General features: G+C 40.2%; 1 protein-coding gene across 4 annotated transcripts in view; it reads left to right on the top strand.

Annotated features, from left to right (window-relative positions):
• Positions 1 to 18633, top strand: part of RECK (reversion inducing cysteine rich protein with kazal motifs) — a 139001-nt gene that overhangs the window by 80555 nt on the left and 39813 nt on the right. For all 4 annotated transcript variants that reach the window (XM_048839399.2, XM_048839398.2, XM_075125512.1 and 1 more), the window contains 6 exons: positions 1811 to 1947; positions 4363 to 4503; positions 10329 to 10517; positions 13131 to 13253; positions 13892 to 14063; positions 15688 to 15880. In XM_048839399.2, coding sequence (XP_048695356.2) covers positions 1811 to 1947; positions 4363 to 4503; positions 10329 to 10517; positions 13131 to 13253; positions 13892 to 14063; positions 15688 to 15880 — 955 coding nt within the window. The remainder of the gene's footprint in view (positions 1 to 1810; positions 1948 to 4362; positions 4504 to 10328; positions 10518 to 13130; positions 13254 to 13891; positions 14064 to 15687; positions 15881 to 18633) is intronic.

The following is an 18633-nucleotide window of genomic DNA, read 5'->3' as shown; positions in this document are numbered from 1 at the left end:
CTCCCCCTTCCCTGTCCCTATCAGGGACCCCCTCACGAGAAAATATTGCTATTTTCTGTATCTGAAACATCAAGGATTAGCAGTTAGCTCAGTTAAGGTCCCCCAGAAGCTGTATCAGCATTTCATCCTCCTGTGGATAACCACTCCTTTTTTTTCTTAACCTGATGGTTGTAGGATTTTTAAAGGGCTTGGATAGGATGTTTCCACACACATAGAGCCCTAATCCATCTTGGAGTCTGAATTTAGTGTTAAAGTGGATGAATCCTCCCTTCAAGCCTCTAGCGACCTGCTCTCTGTTACGCTTTTCATTTTTAATTGCCGTTATATTGACCATGAGAATAGGGGAGTTGAGGGCATGAGTATCACATTCTCCATATATAGTTTTTTACACAGATAAAATTTACCTTTGTTCGCATCCAAGTTTTCTTACAAAAGTGGTCTCCTCTTTTCATATCAACCAAGTAGTTTTCTTACTGACCTTCTTCCCTAAGCCTCACGGTAATAAGGGAGAGGAGACACTGCACATTCAAGACGTTAGAAGAGTGTAAGTGTTTTATCTGGAACTGATTAAATCTTTCAGGTCTTTTTCTCAATTGTTTGTTGCATTTTCAGACAGAATGACGGGCAGTCTGGTTTCCATGCGAAGTGCTTTCATGGCTATCTGGTTGTATTTGTCTGTGTTCCCAGTTGACTAATAAGGAGCCGTCAGATAGCGTATTAGGTCGTTTGACTAGATTTCAAACGGCCTCTTTTTCTGACCTTTTTCTGGTTCATGCGCACATATTAGACATTTGCAAAGTGGCAACCTGATCATCATGTCACGTGTTTGTTGAGAGATTGCACAGTGGAAGACAATCTAGAGACAATGCTAAATTTAGACAAGTCGTCATCCAGTCACTGTTCAAATGGATTTTGAACCCCCCCCTCCACATAAAACTGCTAGTGAGTGATCTGTGGTGGAATGGACATGTGCAATCACTTGAAGAGGAAAAAACAATTACTAACCTTTCCGTAACTGTTGTTCTTCAAGATGTGTTGCACATGTCCATTCCATGACTTGCTCTCTTTCCCCTCTCTATTGGATTTGTTCTGGTAGGGAGGAACTGAGGGGGGCCTGAGGCAGCTCAGCTCTTTATGCCTATGTGATGTGTGAGAGAGCAGAGATTGTTTGGGCTGCGCTGATGGTACTGCTACGGGTAAAAGGTTTCTGACAACTGTTCACTGGAGCGCACAAACACCTAAAGCGGAATGGGAACGTACAACACATCTTGAAGAACAACAGTTATGGAAAGGTTAATCACTGTTTTTCCTTTGCATAAGGCAGGCTTGTTTATCCACTGCCTCCAAAACATATTTTAGGAAACATTTCCAGCACGTATACACATAACTTTTCATACAGAAACGGTCCATATATCACACAGTGTTGTTCATGACCAGTGTGTGACCAGTTCTTATATAATCTCTTACAAGACCGTTTGCCGAAATATCCTGACAACAGTGTGTGTGCCCTTTGCCAGCTGGCATAAAGGGGCTCTTAAGGTCACAGAGGTTTTTGTTGATTTTCTTGTTGTTTTTGCTTTGGCACAGTTACAAAACAAACTGTCCAAACCCAGGGTGAAAAAACCTGCAGTTTCAGCAATAAGTTTCTATAATTCCTATCTTCAGACCATAAATGTATATCTCTCTGTATGTTTGTGTGTGATTAATGGTGTAAATGACTGGGGGAAATTAACTTTTTTATGCTTCTCTAAAAAAAATTTTTTTTGCCCCCAGTAGTGTGTTCATTCTGTATAATTTATTTTCTCTGAAGATCAGATTGTGTGGAAATTCTCAAGAAATGTGGAGACCAAAATAAATTTCCTGAGGGTCACACAGCTGAAAGCATTTGTGAACTTCTGTCTCCAACAGATGACTTTGAGAACTGTATCCCTTTGGATACATACCTTAGTAAGTACCAAAATATCTGTGCAACAGGGTTGGAATGTAAAATGCTTTTGAATTCTAAAAATTTAGTTTTCCATTTTTTAAAATGGAATCACATGAAATTGTTCAGCTGAAAGTATTTCATCTAATATATTGGACAAGAACCCCAGCATGGCTTCACTTCTCATACTCTGCAGCTTCACTGGATGTGCATTGACTTATATTAGCTGAAAATCTGGCCCATTGAATTTTAATATTAATGTTCTTCAAAATAATAACGTCTTTTTGATAAGGTTAACTAACCTGTGTGTCAGAAAGAACCCCTTCACACCCAAAAGTACTGAGAAACAAGAAGACAATGAAACATGACCCCCACATTTCCCTACACAAGAGAAGACATCTGTCACAGTTTCAGGGTAATTGCATCTACATTCCTTGCTCCTTTGTCCACTGTAGAAGTACTCATTCGGGTCTCAGGCCTTCAGCTGTTCCACTACTATCTGAGCAGAGATTTGAGGATACGCAGCCCCCTGCCATATACTGTGATATCCCAGCAAGCCAGTCTGCCTAACAGCCAGCACTTCTGCTGTGCTTTACCTCTGAGGGCTATGGCCAGTGAGTGCTGTAGCTCACGAAAGCTTATGCTCAAATAAATTGGTTAGTCTCTAAGGTGCCACAAGTACTTCTTTTCTTTTAGCCATTTCAAGTTATCATACAGCTCATTCTCAGCAGAGTATATTTATTGGGGTAAAAGGACAGAGAGAAAACATACATAAAACTATTCATGGATTTATATGCTTACTAAATATACCAGAGATTGTCCATGTGTTACCCGGGGTTCTTTCAACCCAAAGCTCTTGGTAACTTTTACTCTATGCGAGGTGGTGTCAGGAAATAAATCAGGGGAGACATGGCTGTCTGACCGATAGATGGCTGGCACAAATAGGACAACACAAGAGTGCTTTCACTTAAAGCTAAACTTTACTTCATCTCAAGCACTTCCACACGTCTGCAACAGGTTAGTAAAACACCCCCAGACCTGATAATTACTGAAGCTGAATGTGGCTCTCGAGTGATACAGCGGCAGGCTTCCAGTGGCCAAATCTTCCATCTGCCGGTGGGGACTGCAAGATGTATCCGGAGGGAGAGTCTAAAAAGAGTCCCACGATCTCAAACTTTTTTCCCTTATTTATAGATTAGTAATAGAATGACATGTCCCTTAAAGAAAACTTGTTAAGTAAGCAGTTTCAATGGTCAAGACGTTCCTTCTGATTATGATTAACCAGGTGTGGGTTTTTCCAGAGTTTGCAGCCTTGAGGCCCCAATAGACATTCCTGGGGCACATCCTGCTCTTCTAAAATGCATGTATCAGCAACTTCAACACAGTTCTTATCAGGAAGGAGGCAGGGTCAAGCTGCCCTTTCTGTGGCACCCAAAACCCCCTCGCCTCCTACCTTGAGTGCAGAATGGCCAATTTAGAGCCTGCTGACTTGTCTGCTTTTAGCAATAATCCATAGTGGTTTCAGGCCCTTTACTGGTTTGCCAAAGTCTCCCCGTACACACGAGGCCCTGTTAGGCCAAAGTCTTTTTTACACTCTCCCTCCCCCCGCCCAAAGAAACTAATACACATTATCTATATTGATACAAAAGGCTGTGAGTACTTTATGACTCGTACTGTCTGGCCTGTCTTTATTACAATGTTTTTTTGTTGTTGTTTGAGGTTTTTGTGCTTTAAATATAAAATACAATATGTGAATGCAATATCTGTCCCAGCATCCTTCACAACATCCTCTTCTCATCATTCCCAGAAGTGGTTTATTAAAGATTCTGAGATGCATATTTCTGTATTTGAGTTACCTTTCCCATGTCATTGTCTCTCCTTTCCCCTCACTTTCCTTTTTCTCTTTATGCAAGGAAGTCATTACTACAGAGTCGAGGGAAACTGAGTTGAATCTTAACAGTTCACCAGTGATACCAAATTGTCTTCAAGAAACTATGTATGTTTCCAATTCATCTTCAGGCTGAAACTATGTACGTTTCCAATTAATCTTAAGGCTGTCCTTTAACAACCCTGCTGTTGCTATCATGAGGTTTCTTTTGTTTAGAGACTGCCAATCAGTCCCAATTTGTGTTTTGTGTTGTAGACAAAACTTATCTGGGGAAAAAGATTGATTAAACACATGGTTACTTGTGAGTAGAATTTGAGTCAGGGTTTTCAGGAGTGAAGGGCTTAATATGATAATCCATTACAAGTAACCTCTCATTTCAAGCTTCTACATAAGCATTCTCAACAGTGGAGAATGAAAGATTTGAAGGAGTTGTATGTGGCAGAATAAAACTCGGTGTTCAAAATAGGAAATGCCATGCTTTATTAGAAAAATTATCATGGACCTCATTATTATTTAAGTCACTGCAGCTGATCTGTAATTACAATTTCAGACCCGAGTTCTTTAGGTAACATTGTGGAGGAGGTTACACATCCATGTAATCCAAATCCTTGTGCTGCCAATCAGTTGTGTGAAGTAAATAGAAAAGGATGTCAGTCTGGAGAACCCTGTCTTCCCTATTTTTGTGTTCAAGGTAAGAGGTCTGGACTGCTATTTACACTTTAGCTGTTAGTTAAACATGAATTGTAGAGATTTTGCTAAACATTTTAAAATGTACTGGTAATATTCCAAAAAAGGAAAAACTGTTTTAAGATTGTCACAGTTACCATTTTTTCCCAACAAGGGAGGGGGGGTTGTCTTTTCAACTTCTTGAGTTTTTTAGATCTCCCCAAGAATTTCTCATTTCCCTTTTTTCATTTTTCTCCCTTCGCTCAGAAGACACACATGCTAAGGAATTTCCTGTCCGGTAGGAGATCTGAATGTTTATTTTATTTCAATTTAGAATAAATAAAAGTGTGCAGCCTCTGAGCATCCTGCTAATTATTTAAAATTACAAAAACATAATGCAATATGAATCAACTCACCCCTTCAGCAAGCAGCAGCATACAGTCAAATACTACTTCCCAGCCAGGTGAAACAAATGACCCTGCAGTGAGTCCTGAAAGTCCTCAGGTATCGGCTGTTTTAGACCAGGGTCTCGAGAACATTCCAAGAGCCCTGAAGGTCCTTATGGCAAATGCCTGACCAGTTGTCCTTTTGACAATATTGAGAGTGATATAGCAGCAATGCTTCCATTAACCTCTACTCTGACCTGTATTAGAGAAAGGTGGTATCTCAAGTAGTCTGGTCCTAGGCTTAATTGGTCAAAAATAGCACCTTTAAAGTCTTTCCAGAAACTTGCAGGTAAACAGTGCAGGTCCTAGAGCAGTGTCAGGTGTCATATAATGAATGCCACCCGAGCTGCCTTTTGCACCAAGTCCAAATGCCAAATCATGAATTTGAGATATAGCCTCACATATAGGGTACATTGCAATAGTTTAACTTTGAAGTGGCAGACATGGATGATGATAGCAAGATCCTCGTTTAAAAGATACGGCCGAATTCAGATATGGTAAAATGCCTTTTTGACTGCTGCTACCTGATTCTCTAACCAGACTTCCCAAGTCATAAACCCAGTCGCCAAGGGTGACTGAACACCATCAGTCTTATGGACAGATATCACCACCATTTCTTTCAGTTCCCTTTAAAGAAGCAGGATTCAACCTGTGGCCTGGAGGCCACTTGTGCCCCTAAATTTTGTCCCTTGAGGGCAATTGTGTTAGGAAGAATATTTTTATTTGATTGTGAATTGAAAATATGTCCCCCTGAGAGAGAGAGAGAGACTGATTTAATTGAAGTTTTTGAATCAGCTCCATTGCTACTGGGAATAAGTAGAGGTTATCACCTCCCCAGCTACATCCCACCATTTCCCTGTGCAGCCTCAGGAGCATCTCTGATGAGAGCTGGGAGTGCTCTGAACAGCTGCTGTTACTTTACTCCTGCAGCTGCTCAGCAGTTTCCCTCACTGGCCATCTGCTATATCGCAAAGGAAGGAAGGGTAGCTCGCTGGTTGGCTGTTCCACTACCTACATCCCTGCTGGGCTGTGGGAGCCCTGGAGAGAGAATGGACAGGTGCTTGAGTGGCTCTGCCTGAGCTCAGAGAACTAGTTAAAAGTATTGATTGTGTCCCCATGACTTTTATGAAATAGTACGTTTGGCCCTGAGGCTGAAAAAGATGGATTCCACTGCATTGGATTGCACTGGCCTGACCTTGTTACATGAGAGTGATTCAAAGTGGCTGATCTAGGAGCAAACAAACCCATTGCTAATGGAGACAGAAACTGTATTTCAGAAGGTTGAAATGTGACTAACATCTTCCTTGTGTTTAATAATTATTTTAAAAATTGACAATCCATGGGTTTAGTTTAGTAATTAGTTACTCTTATCTTACTTAAAACAAAAAAAACCCCAACTTTAGTTCTTCGAGTTACTGTCCCTAGGGGGGGCATCATGTAAGGTACCCATACACCTTCGATCAAAGATTTGTTCAACAGTGTCAGTGGGTCCATGCTTGCGTCTTTCACTTCCATGTGCTCCAGAACAAGGATATATAGGGAGGGTCAGCTTTATTGCCACTCAGTTCCTTTTCAACCACCTGCGTTTAGAGACAGAGCTTTGCAGTGTCCACTAGCTTATCTTCTAGCTATCTGTATCTTATTTTATTTTAGTATTCCTTATTTTTTCCTGGGCACAAGCTTGCCAACTTTGGACTTGGATGCCGGCATCTATTCTACCACTGGTACCGACTCATCTGCCAGTACCCACTACTCTAGCTCCTCTATTGGACATGGGATGATACGTCTTCAGAGTAAAATATTTCTGTCCAGGATTTGATTACCTTTCCCTTACAGCCTCCGTCCCTTGTCATGTACCCTGACAAGGATACTCTGGGAATTAGTCCAGTGTTGGCAGGAACATCCCTGGGGTCCCACCCCTTTTCCATATGCCTCACCATGTTGGCATTCTACCACATGGATCCTCTACACTGACCAGTTTTACAGGATGCCTTGATGTAAAAAGGCCCACCAAGAGGAGCCTTCAGGCCCAGAGTACCCCTTCCACAGCAAGCTCCACCTTCTCATGGAGACTTTTTTTCAGAGGATCAGGAGCCAATGGTTGAGGAGGAAACACCTCCTTCCAATAAATGATTGGCATCCCCAGATGAAGCAGTCCTGTCCCCTCCATCATCCTGCAGTGATGACTTTAAAGTTTTTTGGGATCTGATGAAGAGCGTGGCTGAGACACTACTAATTCCTCTTGAGAAGGTTCAGGAGGCCCAGCATTCCCTATTGGATATTTTCCACACTCCATCTCATCTACTCGAAAGCAGAGCACTCAGACCACAGCGAGGTCTTGCTTACAGCTCCTTGGCCATATGGCAGCCTGCACATTTGTTATGCCTCACTCCAGATGCCTTCAAGCCTGGCTCGAACTGTTTATACATGCAACAGACACAGCCTGTCCAAAAGTGTCCATACTCCAGAAAGTCCTCGACCCTCTCTTGCTGGAAGGACCCCTGCAAGGTCTGCATTGGGACACCTTTTTCATATCTACCTCCCATAAGGACCATCACCTCAGACACATCTATGCTGGGTTCAGGAGCTCACCTTAAGGACTTCATATCACAAGGCACGTGGATCCCCAGGAATCATTGCTCCATACCAACATCTTTGAGCTATAGGCAGTCCATTACACATGCTGTCATTTCTTATCCAATATCAAGGACCACTTTGTAAGTATTATGACAGACAACATGGCAATGATGTACTACATCAACCAAGGAGGAGCAAAGTCCCTGTCCTTAATTGCAGAAGCAATAAAACTCTGGAATTGGTGTCTAATCCACCAAATCAATCTCTCCAGCATACCTAATAGATCTGCAGAACACGATTGCAGACTATCTAAGCAAGCATTTCCTTCAGGATCATGAATAGGAACTGAACAATCATATGTTTTGGAAGATCTGCCTCATCTCAGGCTTCCCAGAATTCTCCTGACTGCCACGCTCTGTGCGCTGCTATATGCCTACCCTCAAATGCCTTTGCTTCTCAAAGTCCTAAACAAGCAGAGAGAGGGAGAAAGCAGACAGGTTGGTTGTCACACCTCATTTGCCTAGTGCTGAGACCACCTCTTCTCCTCCCTTTGGTGACAGACCACCTGACCCAGAAATCAGACTGTGTAACCTACACCAGCTTCTCATTGCTACATCTTTGGGCATGGCTCCTTGATTGCTCTCTGGTTTAGAACAGGACAATTCTCCTGAGGTGCAGCCTGTGCTCCTAAACAGTAAGAAGCATGTCCTAAGGAAAACATACCTGCAGAAGTGGAAGCATTTTTTGTGCACAGTGGTTGTTGTCTTCGTCTGAGTCTTCTCTCTCTACCATACTGGATTACCTGCTGAATTAAAAACCCTGGGATTTATCTTTCAGGTCAGCCAGGGTCCACCTGGCTCCTATTACAGCCTTTCACCAACCAGTTGAGGGGGTTTCAGTTTTTACTCCCCTTACCACTAAAAGTTTTCTGAAGGGTTTGACCAAACTCTTTCCTCCTGTAATACAGTCCACTCAACCTTAATTTAGTCCTTAATGCTTTGAGGGAATAAAAAAAACCCTTTGAGCCCATGTGCAGTTGTTCTCTTCTGCACTTGTCTCTTAAAACAGCCTTCCTTGTAGCCATTACTTCGGCCAAAAGAATAAGTGAACTGGGAGTCCTTATGACTGATCCACCTCTACGCTGTGTTCTGTTGAGACAAGGTGACTATTTGTCCTCATCCTCATTTCCTGCTTAAAGTCTTGTTGGACTCTCATGTCAATCAGGACATCCAGCTACTGGTTTTCTATCCCAAACCTCATGCTTCAAGGGAAGAGGCCAGTCTACATCCTCTAGCTTTCAGAAGAGCCCTCACTTTTTATTGCCACAGGACTAACTAACTATTGCCTTTCAGATCCTATCTCCATTGCTGAGAGAATAAAAGGAACTCCTCTTTCCTCACAGAGTCTATCTGAATAGGTCTCAGGGTGCAGCTTAATATGTTGCAAAGCTTGTGGGGTGCACCTTTAACGTAGGGTGACAGCCCATTCTATCAGAGCTCAATCTACCTTTGTAGCTCTGCCTAAGAACATACTCATTGCAGACATTTCAAAGCTGCCATCTGATCATTAGTGCACACATTTTTGCAGCATTATGCTATTGTTCACACTTTCAGACCTGATGCAGCTTTTGTTGAGGCCATTCTGTGAACTGTTCTTAACTCATCTCCTCAACACCCACTACTGTAATTAAGGTACTGCTCTGCAGTCACTTAACGTAGAGCCCCCCTAGAGACAATAGCCTGGAGAAGGTGAGGTTACTTACCTCTGCAGTCACTTAAGTTCAAGGTGTTTTGTCCCTCTGGGTGCTCCACTACCTTCCCTCCTTTCCCCTCTGCTTCAGAATTCTTGCCTTGAACTTCGGAGTTGAGAAGGAGCTGGAGTTGCGGCAGGTCCAACTCTCCCTATATAACCTCATTCTGGAGCATGAGAATGTGTAGGGTACAGATGCGGCGGACACTACTGTCAAAAAATTTCCAATCAAAGGTGCACCTGCATGCCATACACCTAGCATGAGCACCAACAATGACAAAATATCTTGAAGAACTCTAACTACTGTAGAGGTAAGTAATCTCTTCTTTCCTGTTCCTTTCACTATCCCTTGCACCTTCTGGCTTTTAATCCTCCTCCTTTTCCTTTCTCCATCTCACTGCTGTTTTTCTATCTCTTCCTTTTCCTTATTCTTTTCCTTAACTTTTTTATTCCTTTTTATTTTGTTAACATATTTTTATAATGTGTTCTTGAGTGTCTTCAAAATGCACACAAGAATGGAAGCAAGGGAGAGGAAAGAAGGTCAGGAAAGAGAAATAACAGAGCTTAGCTGCTAGACTTCAGTACAGGTTAGGGGCTGGTGTATCTGAAGTGTGTGGTATTTGTCGTGCCCACATATTCTGCCACAGAATGATGGGAAACAAGGAGAGCTGATTAGAGTGATGTGAAACTACACATTTTCTTTCTGCATTTGCATGCAAAAAGTAGTATTTCTGCACGTACTTAAGAATTTTATCTTGGGCAAATTCTTCACGCTCCTGCCAGTTATCATTGATCCTGAAAATGAAAATGGTGAAATCCTTTCCCCAGAGTAATATGGATTGTACCAATGTCATTAGTCACAAAGAGAACCACTTTTGGATGCAAAATGACACTCCTCTGCCTCCAAAAACTGCTTTCCATTTTTGCAGAAATTTGAAGATGTGTATATATATTTTCCACAATCCTCAGAAGTGATTTTTCATCATCAGAATTTCTTCACACAGAGTATTTGTTATCCCTAAACATTTCTGAAACATAATTACTTGTTATTGAGCTAATGTTTCTTTTGTGTGCATAGGTTGCAAGTTAGGAGAAGCTTCAGATTTTATTGTCCGCCAAGGTACACTTATTCAGGTTCCATCATCTGCAGGAGATGTTGGTTGCTTCAAAATTTGTACCTGTGGACAGAGTGGACTTTTAGAAAACTGTATGGAGATGCATTGTGTTGACCTTCAAAAGTCATGTATTGTTGGAGGACAAAGGAAAAGTAAGTACAGGATTAGACTCGCTTTCTAAAAACTGAGAGCTTTTTTCTGGGAGGGCTGTGAAGGCCAAGGCCATCTGCTTGCAGACCCTGTCCCCTCAGCACTGATTCATGTTCTCTGGCCTTTTCAAGTTCCCTGACTGTGAGTTATTTAAGGAGCCATGGTGCCAAGGGCTCTCGCTCCCGGGAGTACACTTGGAACTCCTCCAAATGGGGGCGTGGCAATAGCCACAGAAGAGCATAAGTGAATGCTGCCTCTGGCGGTCTTGACTTAGACAGGCTTACTCCATAGAGTTGGTGGAGGAACGCTGTGCAGAGCTTATTCCCCAGTCCCTACTCCTGCAGTGATATAGTCTCATGTGTTTGAGCAACATTCTGTATTAGGTGGTTTCATGAGATTTCTATAGAGAAAAATACTCTCTGAACAACATAAAGTACATAAATCTTTCTTAAAAAGAAAGAACAAAAACCACACACAGTAGCAAGACATAAATATTGATTCTTTAATTGTTATCTAAAAGTGTAACTGCTTTTATGGAAGTTTTTCTTTCAATACTCTACTAGTATACTCTAAAAGGTTCCATGGATTTCATTGTTTACAGTTAAGGTGCATATATTAAGTTTACCCATTGTTTATCCATAGTTTACAAGTGCCTCTCTTTGTGTTTGGTTTAGAAACTTCATTAGAACTTAGCTGAATCAAATAATGCTATGACTCAAGTTAGGGTAAACAAAAAAACCTATTTGCAAAGCATTTGTCATAGTTTCTCATGGAATGATGAAGATGGAATATTTATTTTACTTTCATAAAGGCAGGAATTGCTTATTCTAACATTGATTTTTTTCCGGGTCTTTTTATTTGGAGTTTACAGTGGGATACTCACAGTAGTAACCATTATGGTCTGTAATAAATGTTTGCAAGATCAGGCCCAATGTAGGAATTCATCTTCAGATAACCTTTTACTATATTATATGAAAAAATCTATATTAATGCAATGTTAAGGTTGCAGATTTAAATATATAAGTTGTTTCACAATCACTTAGATTCAACAAACTAACCACTCCTTAATCTGGTCTGCTTTCATACTGTTACATTTATCTGTATTTCATTACAGAAATGGCATTTACTAATTTTGGCTTATTTGTTGTGAAGGATTGCCATCTAGATTAAGGGGTGATTAGTTTGTTGAATCTTACAGTATGTCTACACTGCAGTTGGACACCCACAGCTGGCCAGTGCTAGCTGACTTGGGCTCACAGGGCTCAGGCTGTGGGGCTGTTTTCTTGCTTTCTTTCCCCACTTTTCAGGGTCCTAGAACCCGGGCTCCACCCCAAGCCCAAATGTCTACACCACAATTAAACAGCCCCTTAGCCCAAGCCCCATGACCCTGAGTCAGGTGGCATAGGTCAGCCACAGATTTTTAATTGCAGCGTAGACCTACCGTAAGTGACTGTGAAAGTAAAACACTGAAACCAAATTGGGCCTTGGCAGCTGCAATATTAAGGGCTCAGTCCTGAAAACTCTGAGGATAGGCCTTTATGTTTATGTATTATCCCTTTAAAGGATCTGGCCCTAAATTCCTCTATACAGTTTTGCCAGTATGTCTCAGTCGTGACTGTAAACACTCATTATTCCATTCTGCTACTGAGTAGACACAGCTGCCTGCGGCTAATAATGCCAGATTGTGATGTGTTTTTTTTTTTAAACTTGGACAGATGTGCACTGGGAGCTAGATTAAGATCATAAAAAACATTTGCAAATTATTGACTATGGGTTAGATTGAGATATAACTCTCAGCTCATAAAAAGGGGGCACACCGGGGAGGGAAGTGAGCAGTGCAAAGGGTGCAGGCTCATAAATAAGGATCTAGCGCAGGATGTGATGGTCTTACATTGCACTTTAAACAGAAATTTTAATACTATTGAGGGGAAAAAAATCTATAATACAAAAGTTAGCAAACTTACCTGGAGTTTACCTACGTGCAACTCAACAGAAAAGTATCTTTAAACGTATCTTTAAGGAAGTCAAACATTAAAAAAAGAAAATCACAAGCCAAGGTGTTATAAACGTTTTTTACACCAATCTGGAGAGCCTTAGCATTTTCATTTCCTGAGTATTTTGTTTTTGCAACCTTAACATTTCAGTTTTACATAGGTTTTAGCATTTCATTTATACATTTCTTCCCCAAAAAAAATAAATAAATAAAAGGAACTGCCTGTTGAGTATTTTCCCCCACTTTCCCATTAGTCAGAAACATGAGTGTGTGGATTTTCCTTAAGTTAAATACAAAAATATTCTGAACTCTGACCAAGAATAGAAATTTCAACTCAAAAAACAAACACACACATTTCTGAAAGTTTCATAAACATGAGAAAATTGGGGAATAGTTTATAATGGAATTCTGTCTGCAGCTTTAACAATATAAAATAAGTCTTTTAGATCAGGTTTCAGAGTAGCAGCCGTGTTAGTCTGTATCTGCAAAAAGAACAAAATTTGTTGGTCTCTAAGGTGCCACAAGTACTCCAGTTCTTTTTAGATCAGTGTCTCTTGGTGGGGGGAATGTCTGTACTCATTTGTAATTATACACATAAAATACATCTCTCTTTTATTTTAAGGCCATGGAACATCCTTTAACATAGATTGTAATGTCTGTTCTTGTTTCGCTGGAAACTTGATATGTTCCACTCGTCAGTGTCTTAATGAGCATAGCTCAGCAGAGGAACGTCGTATGTTTACAGGTAACGTTTTCCAAAATCCAGAAACTTTACTTGTTCATTTTTAGTTCTAACAGTAAAGTAAAAGGCTGACTTACAACTCTTCCTGCAGTTTATCCAGAAAATTTCAAAATTTCAGTGGCAATTCACTATGGCTCTGTTTCTTTTCTTTTCTTTTCTTTTTTTTTAAACTAAAGGCTGGTCTGCACTAGAAACTTAATATTGGTATAGCTACATCTCTCAGGGGTGTGGATTTCATACCCCTGACACATGTAGCTATACCAACGTGACCTCCAGTGTAGACAGTAGTAGGTTGACCGAAGAATTCTTCCATCAACCTAGCTACTGCCTCTTGGGGGAGTGGGCTACCTATGCCAATGGCAGAAACCCTCCCACTCGCATAGGTAATGTCCACGTTGAAGTGCTACAGCAGTGCAACTGCCGCTGTAGTGTTTTAAGTGTAGACATACTCTAAGATTTTTGCACTGAGTTGAGGCCAAAGAAGGTCAAATGACTTGCCCAAGGTTACATATGACTTGTCCCAATACAGCTAGCTCAGTTATTTGCTTCAGCTGCTGGTCACACATACCCTAATATTTTGTACACTCTCTGCCAATGAAAATATACAAGCCAAATTACTAATCTGTATATCATTTTTTCAGGTCTACCATGTAACTGTGCTGATCAGTTTGTCCCTGTATGTGGGCAAAATGGACGCACATATCCAAGCGCATGCATAGCACGATGTGTTGGGCTCCAGGACAATCAGTTTGAATTTGGATCATGTATCTCCAAGGATCCTTGTAACCCTAATCCTTGTACCAAAAATCAGAGGTAACGATTAAATATGTAAATTGTTTTTAATTGATAAATCAGTTTATACTTCCTTCCCTGGCAATGATACTATATATTGTAAATTATAGCAATATTTCACAAGTCAAGTAAACAAGTGGGAATTTGTGAGATACCTACTTTCTAATTTTACAATAGTCACAGTTTGCAGTAAGTGTCTGCATTTTGTTCTGTTGATCATTTCTGGAATGTTAACACTTCCTTTAAAATGCCTGCTGCAGATTCTACTTTTAGAAATAAAACAGAATTATTATATAATTGTGATAATGGGGGGACTAGATGGTTTATGGAATTGGAAATAAGATATGGGGCATTTTACCTTTTTGTAACCTTTGTTCAAGATGCCATCTGATGTCTGTTCAGTCAAATGGTTAAAGAAAGGAACTGAGTCAGAAGTGATCTGTGCCTTTTTTTCATCTGTAAAATAAAAACAATACCCACCGTTGTAAAGCAATTATAACTTCTCTGGTGAAAGGCATTATATAAGTGCTAAGTGTTATATTGCTAATTTGTGAAATCTCTGTCTCTGTCCAGTCCCTGCTGTTTCATTTTTACAGACAGTCAGATACTCTTTAAAAGAACATAAACAAAAATGTGGCACAATACCACTCACGAGAGAACTAAAAGATACGTAATAAATAAAATGCACAGCTCCCAATATTAGTGTCTGACTATCTTCAGTCAAATAGGCCTCTGTGACAATTAAGGCACGCACCACAAAAGGATTGGTAGTATTATGAGCAGATAGAGGAGATTTGTAGAACAGCCATTTGGCTTTCCATCAGTACATTCATCAAACACTACAGGTTAGAGTTTCCACCCTTAACAGAGGGATATCTTGGCAAGAAGGTGCTGTAAACAGTGGTTCCCAGATAAAATTCCATATAAAGCACTTACTTTGTATAAAAAAAAGTATTTGTGTTAATTTATCTTAGCATCCTTTCCCTCTCTATTTCTGTTCTTTGCTGCTCTGTATTTCCCTTCAGTGACAGATTAGGGGAGATGTCACTGTCAGAAGAGAAGTTATATTAGGGATTACATTTTTCAGTTTTTTTTTTCAATCCTAGGCTTTATATAACATGTTTAACATAAAGGACCAAATTCCATTAATTGATTGATTTTAATGGAAATTGTATACTATCTCAGGGCAGTGTTGAGCTAGAATTGTGCAACATAGCTGTTTCTGTTCATAAAAATTCAGTTAACTTTTTGCTTTTGTTTGTTGTTTTGGTGTTGATTCAGATGGGGTCATAAGCTGACTTTTTGCTTGAACCTATATTTACAAAGCGAAACTCAGAACCTGATAGTTTTAGCAAGTTTAGTTTAGTTTGCCCCAAACCCACCACAGAACACTTGGGGCGAGGAGGATTTGTGTTTTGAATCTCATCTCAGGTTCATAGACCTTGACAAAATTTTATGCAATACTAGGTTTGTAATGAACCCTGAAGCTAGATTACCTGAAATATTTTGTTACACAAGTTTTCTACAACTCTGCTTAGCCATACCTAGCTCTAAAGCTTGTGAAAGAATTCCAAAAGTTAATGTTCCCCTGAATATTTTGAGTTAATAAACCTACATAATGTGAAAATGTTATTAATTTATGCAGGTGCATACCAAAGCAGCAGGTTTGCTTAACGAGTTTTGAAAAGTTTGGATGTAGCCAGCATGAATGTGTGCCAAGACAATTCAACTGTGATCAGTTACGGGATCCTGTTTGTGACACAGATAATATGGAATATAATAACTTGTGTACTTTGTACCAAAAGGGAAAAAATGTATCATACAAGGGTCCATGCCAGGTATGAAATAGCTTTTGCAATATTTACCAGATGTTCAACAACATTCCTTAATGTTCCATTTTCATTTGCCATGCCCAAACAGAATTTATTTCTGGTTCACAGAAAGATTCTCATTAAAGTAATGCTTTCAAAAATGTAGTGGGGAACTCAAAAAAATAAAATATATATAAAAACAGGGTGGAAATCAAAGCAATTTAATCATGATTTAAATAAGCAATCAGGAAACCTTGACTTAACAAATCAGTTTTAATGGTGTTTTGCATTTGTACTTTTTAGTTATTTTCTTAAAGAAATGTTGATTCTCATTGGTTGGTAACCATTAAAATTTAGGTTTCAGAGTAGCAGCCGTGTTAGTCTGTATTTGCAAAAAGAAAGGGAGTACTTGTGACACCTTAGAGACTAACAAATTTATTTGAGCATAAGCTTTCGTGAGCTACAACTTTAAGGTGCCACAAGTACTCCTTTTTCATTAAAATTTATTAATTTGCAATTAAATATAGACTTTACACTAAATTAGGTGCTCTTTTTGCTAACCAGGAAGATACATGTCTATACACATTTATTTAGTTTAAATATATTCAGATTCTTAATTTTTACTTTATTATTTTAGAAAATGGTGAATAATGCATTTCTTATTTACAAGATACATTTTTAATATTTTAAAGTTCCTGCTAGAAATTTAAATTTAATTAAAATGCACAATATATTTTCATACAGACTAACCACAGATCCTTTTAACTGATACATTTTTTAAAAAGCAATATACTGAATATATATTTTCGCCTTTGCTATCCTCCTCACTCACTCAACCCAGCTGTCTTTTCATTGCTTTCATGTATTCCATTATTTCTTACTACAGTTGTCTTATTCTTATTTATCTGCTTTTTGTGGCTGTCATGACTGGGATGTGGATGATCTTACCTAGTGGTTAGAGCAGGAGTTGGGAGACAGGCCAGGTCAAATATCACGAGATCAGAGTCTGAGACAGGCCAGAAGGCAAACTGAGAGTCAACTGTCAGGAGACTGGCAGAGTTAGGTTACCTGGAGATCAGAAGCAGGAGACAAACTTGAGAGCAGAGCAATGGATAGATGGCCAGGTCAGGGTACCAGGATGTGTAGCCAGGAGAGCAGGAGGCCAAGGAGGAAGCACAAGGCACACAGTCCAGAGCAAGATGGATCCCAGTTGTATGGGCAAATTCCTGTTCCTACGCTGTGTATAAATAGGAGCTGTGGACCAATTAGGACCCTCAGCATTCTGCCAGTCAGCTCCCAAGATTGGGGTCCTCTGTCTGAGTTCAGCTCCTATTCTGACAACAGTTAGCAGGTCCCTGGGTGGCAGGTTGGAACCTGTTAGCACCAGAGAGCCCTGTGGAACAGTGGCCTTGGAGTTGCTGGTTGGCTAGTTTTGTCCACTCAGTACCATCCTCTCAGTTTATCTTACTAGGGAGATCTGCAGCCGCCTAGTAAATCAGACATTTGTGTGGCTTGCTTTGTCTTGTTATCTACACAAGCCAAGAATTCCACTGTAGATAAGACACAAACCAGCTTTGATTTTTACTACCTTAGACGTTGTTTCAGCAGTGTTTTAATAGCTATGTCAAGAAGACACAGTCAGAAAGCAGCAAAGTTCCCTTTTACATTTTCTTATAACACTATTAAATATACAATTGTGACAGGTTGGATCACAGAAACCCACTTGGGGCTGCCAACTGATGTGCCAAGACTATTTCTGCCCCTGCTTTCCCTGCCAGCTTGGGACTCCAGCACCCTGTCTTGCTGAGCCAGACACACCAGTCTGCTCCAACACAGACCCAGGGTCTGAACCATGTGCCCCAAAGTTGCAGACTTAACTGAAAGCAACTTAAGAAGTGTTCCTGTTTTTGACACTCAGATGCCCAACTCCCAATGGGGTCCAAACCCCAAATAAATCCATTTTACCCTGTGTAAAGCTTATACAGAGTAAACTCGTAAATTGTTCACCCTCTATAACACTGATAGAGAGAGATGCACAGCTGTTTGCCCCCCTACCCCGGTATTAATATATACTCTGGGTTAATTAATAAGTAAAAAGTGATTTTATTAAATACGGAAAGTAGGGTTTAAGTGGTTCCAAGTAGTAACAGACAGAGCAAAGTGAATTACCAAGCAAAATAAAATAGAATATGCAAGTCTATGTCTAAGAAAACTGAATACAGATAAAAACCTCACCCTTAGAGGAATTCCAGTAAGCTTCCTTTTACAGACTTGTCTCCTTCTAGTCTGGGTTCAGCAATCACTCACACCCCCTGTAGTTACTGTCCTTTTCAGTATCTTTCAGGTATCCTTGGCGGTGGAAAGGCTAGCTCTTGAGCCAGCTGAAGACCAAATAGAGGGGTCTCCCACGGGCTTAAATAGACTTTCTCTTGTGTGTGGAGACCCACTCCTCTCTCCTATGCAAAGTCCAGCTCCAAGATGGAGTTTTGGAGTTACATGGGCAAGTCACATGTCCATGCATGACTCAGAGCTTACAGGTAGCAGCCATGGTTCACATGCTTCCTTGAACGTTTTCTCAGGTAGACTTCTTATGTGGATTGGAGCCTTACAAGATTCATTGTCCTTTAAATGTTTCTTGATTGGGCACATAATTTGCACATTCCTTTCTCAAGAAGCTGACCAAATGCTCTACTAAGGCTACTTAAAAAACAAGCCAGTACACAGCCAATATTCATAACTTCGAATATAAAAATGATAGAGGCATACAAATAGGATTAATA

This window comes from Caretta caretta, chromosome 2, assembly GCF_965140235.1.
Source record: "Caretta caretta isolate rCarCar2 chromosome 2, rCarCar1.hap1, whole genome shotgun sequence".
In the NCBI taxonomy this organism is placed as follows: domain Eukaryota; kingdom Metazoa; phylum Chordata; order Testudines; family Cheloniidae; genus Caretta; species Caretta caretta.
Note: the sequence above shows the minus strand (reverse complement) of the source record. Positions and strands in the feature narration are given on the sequence as shown.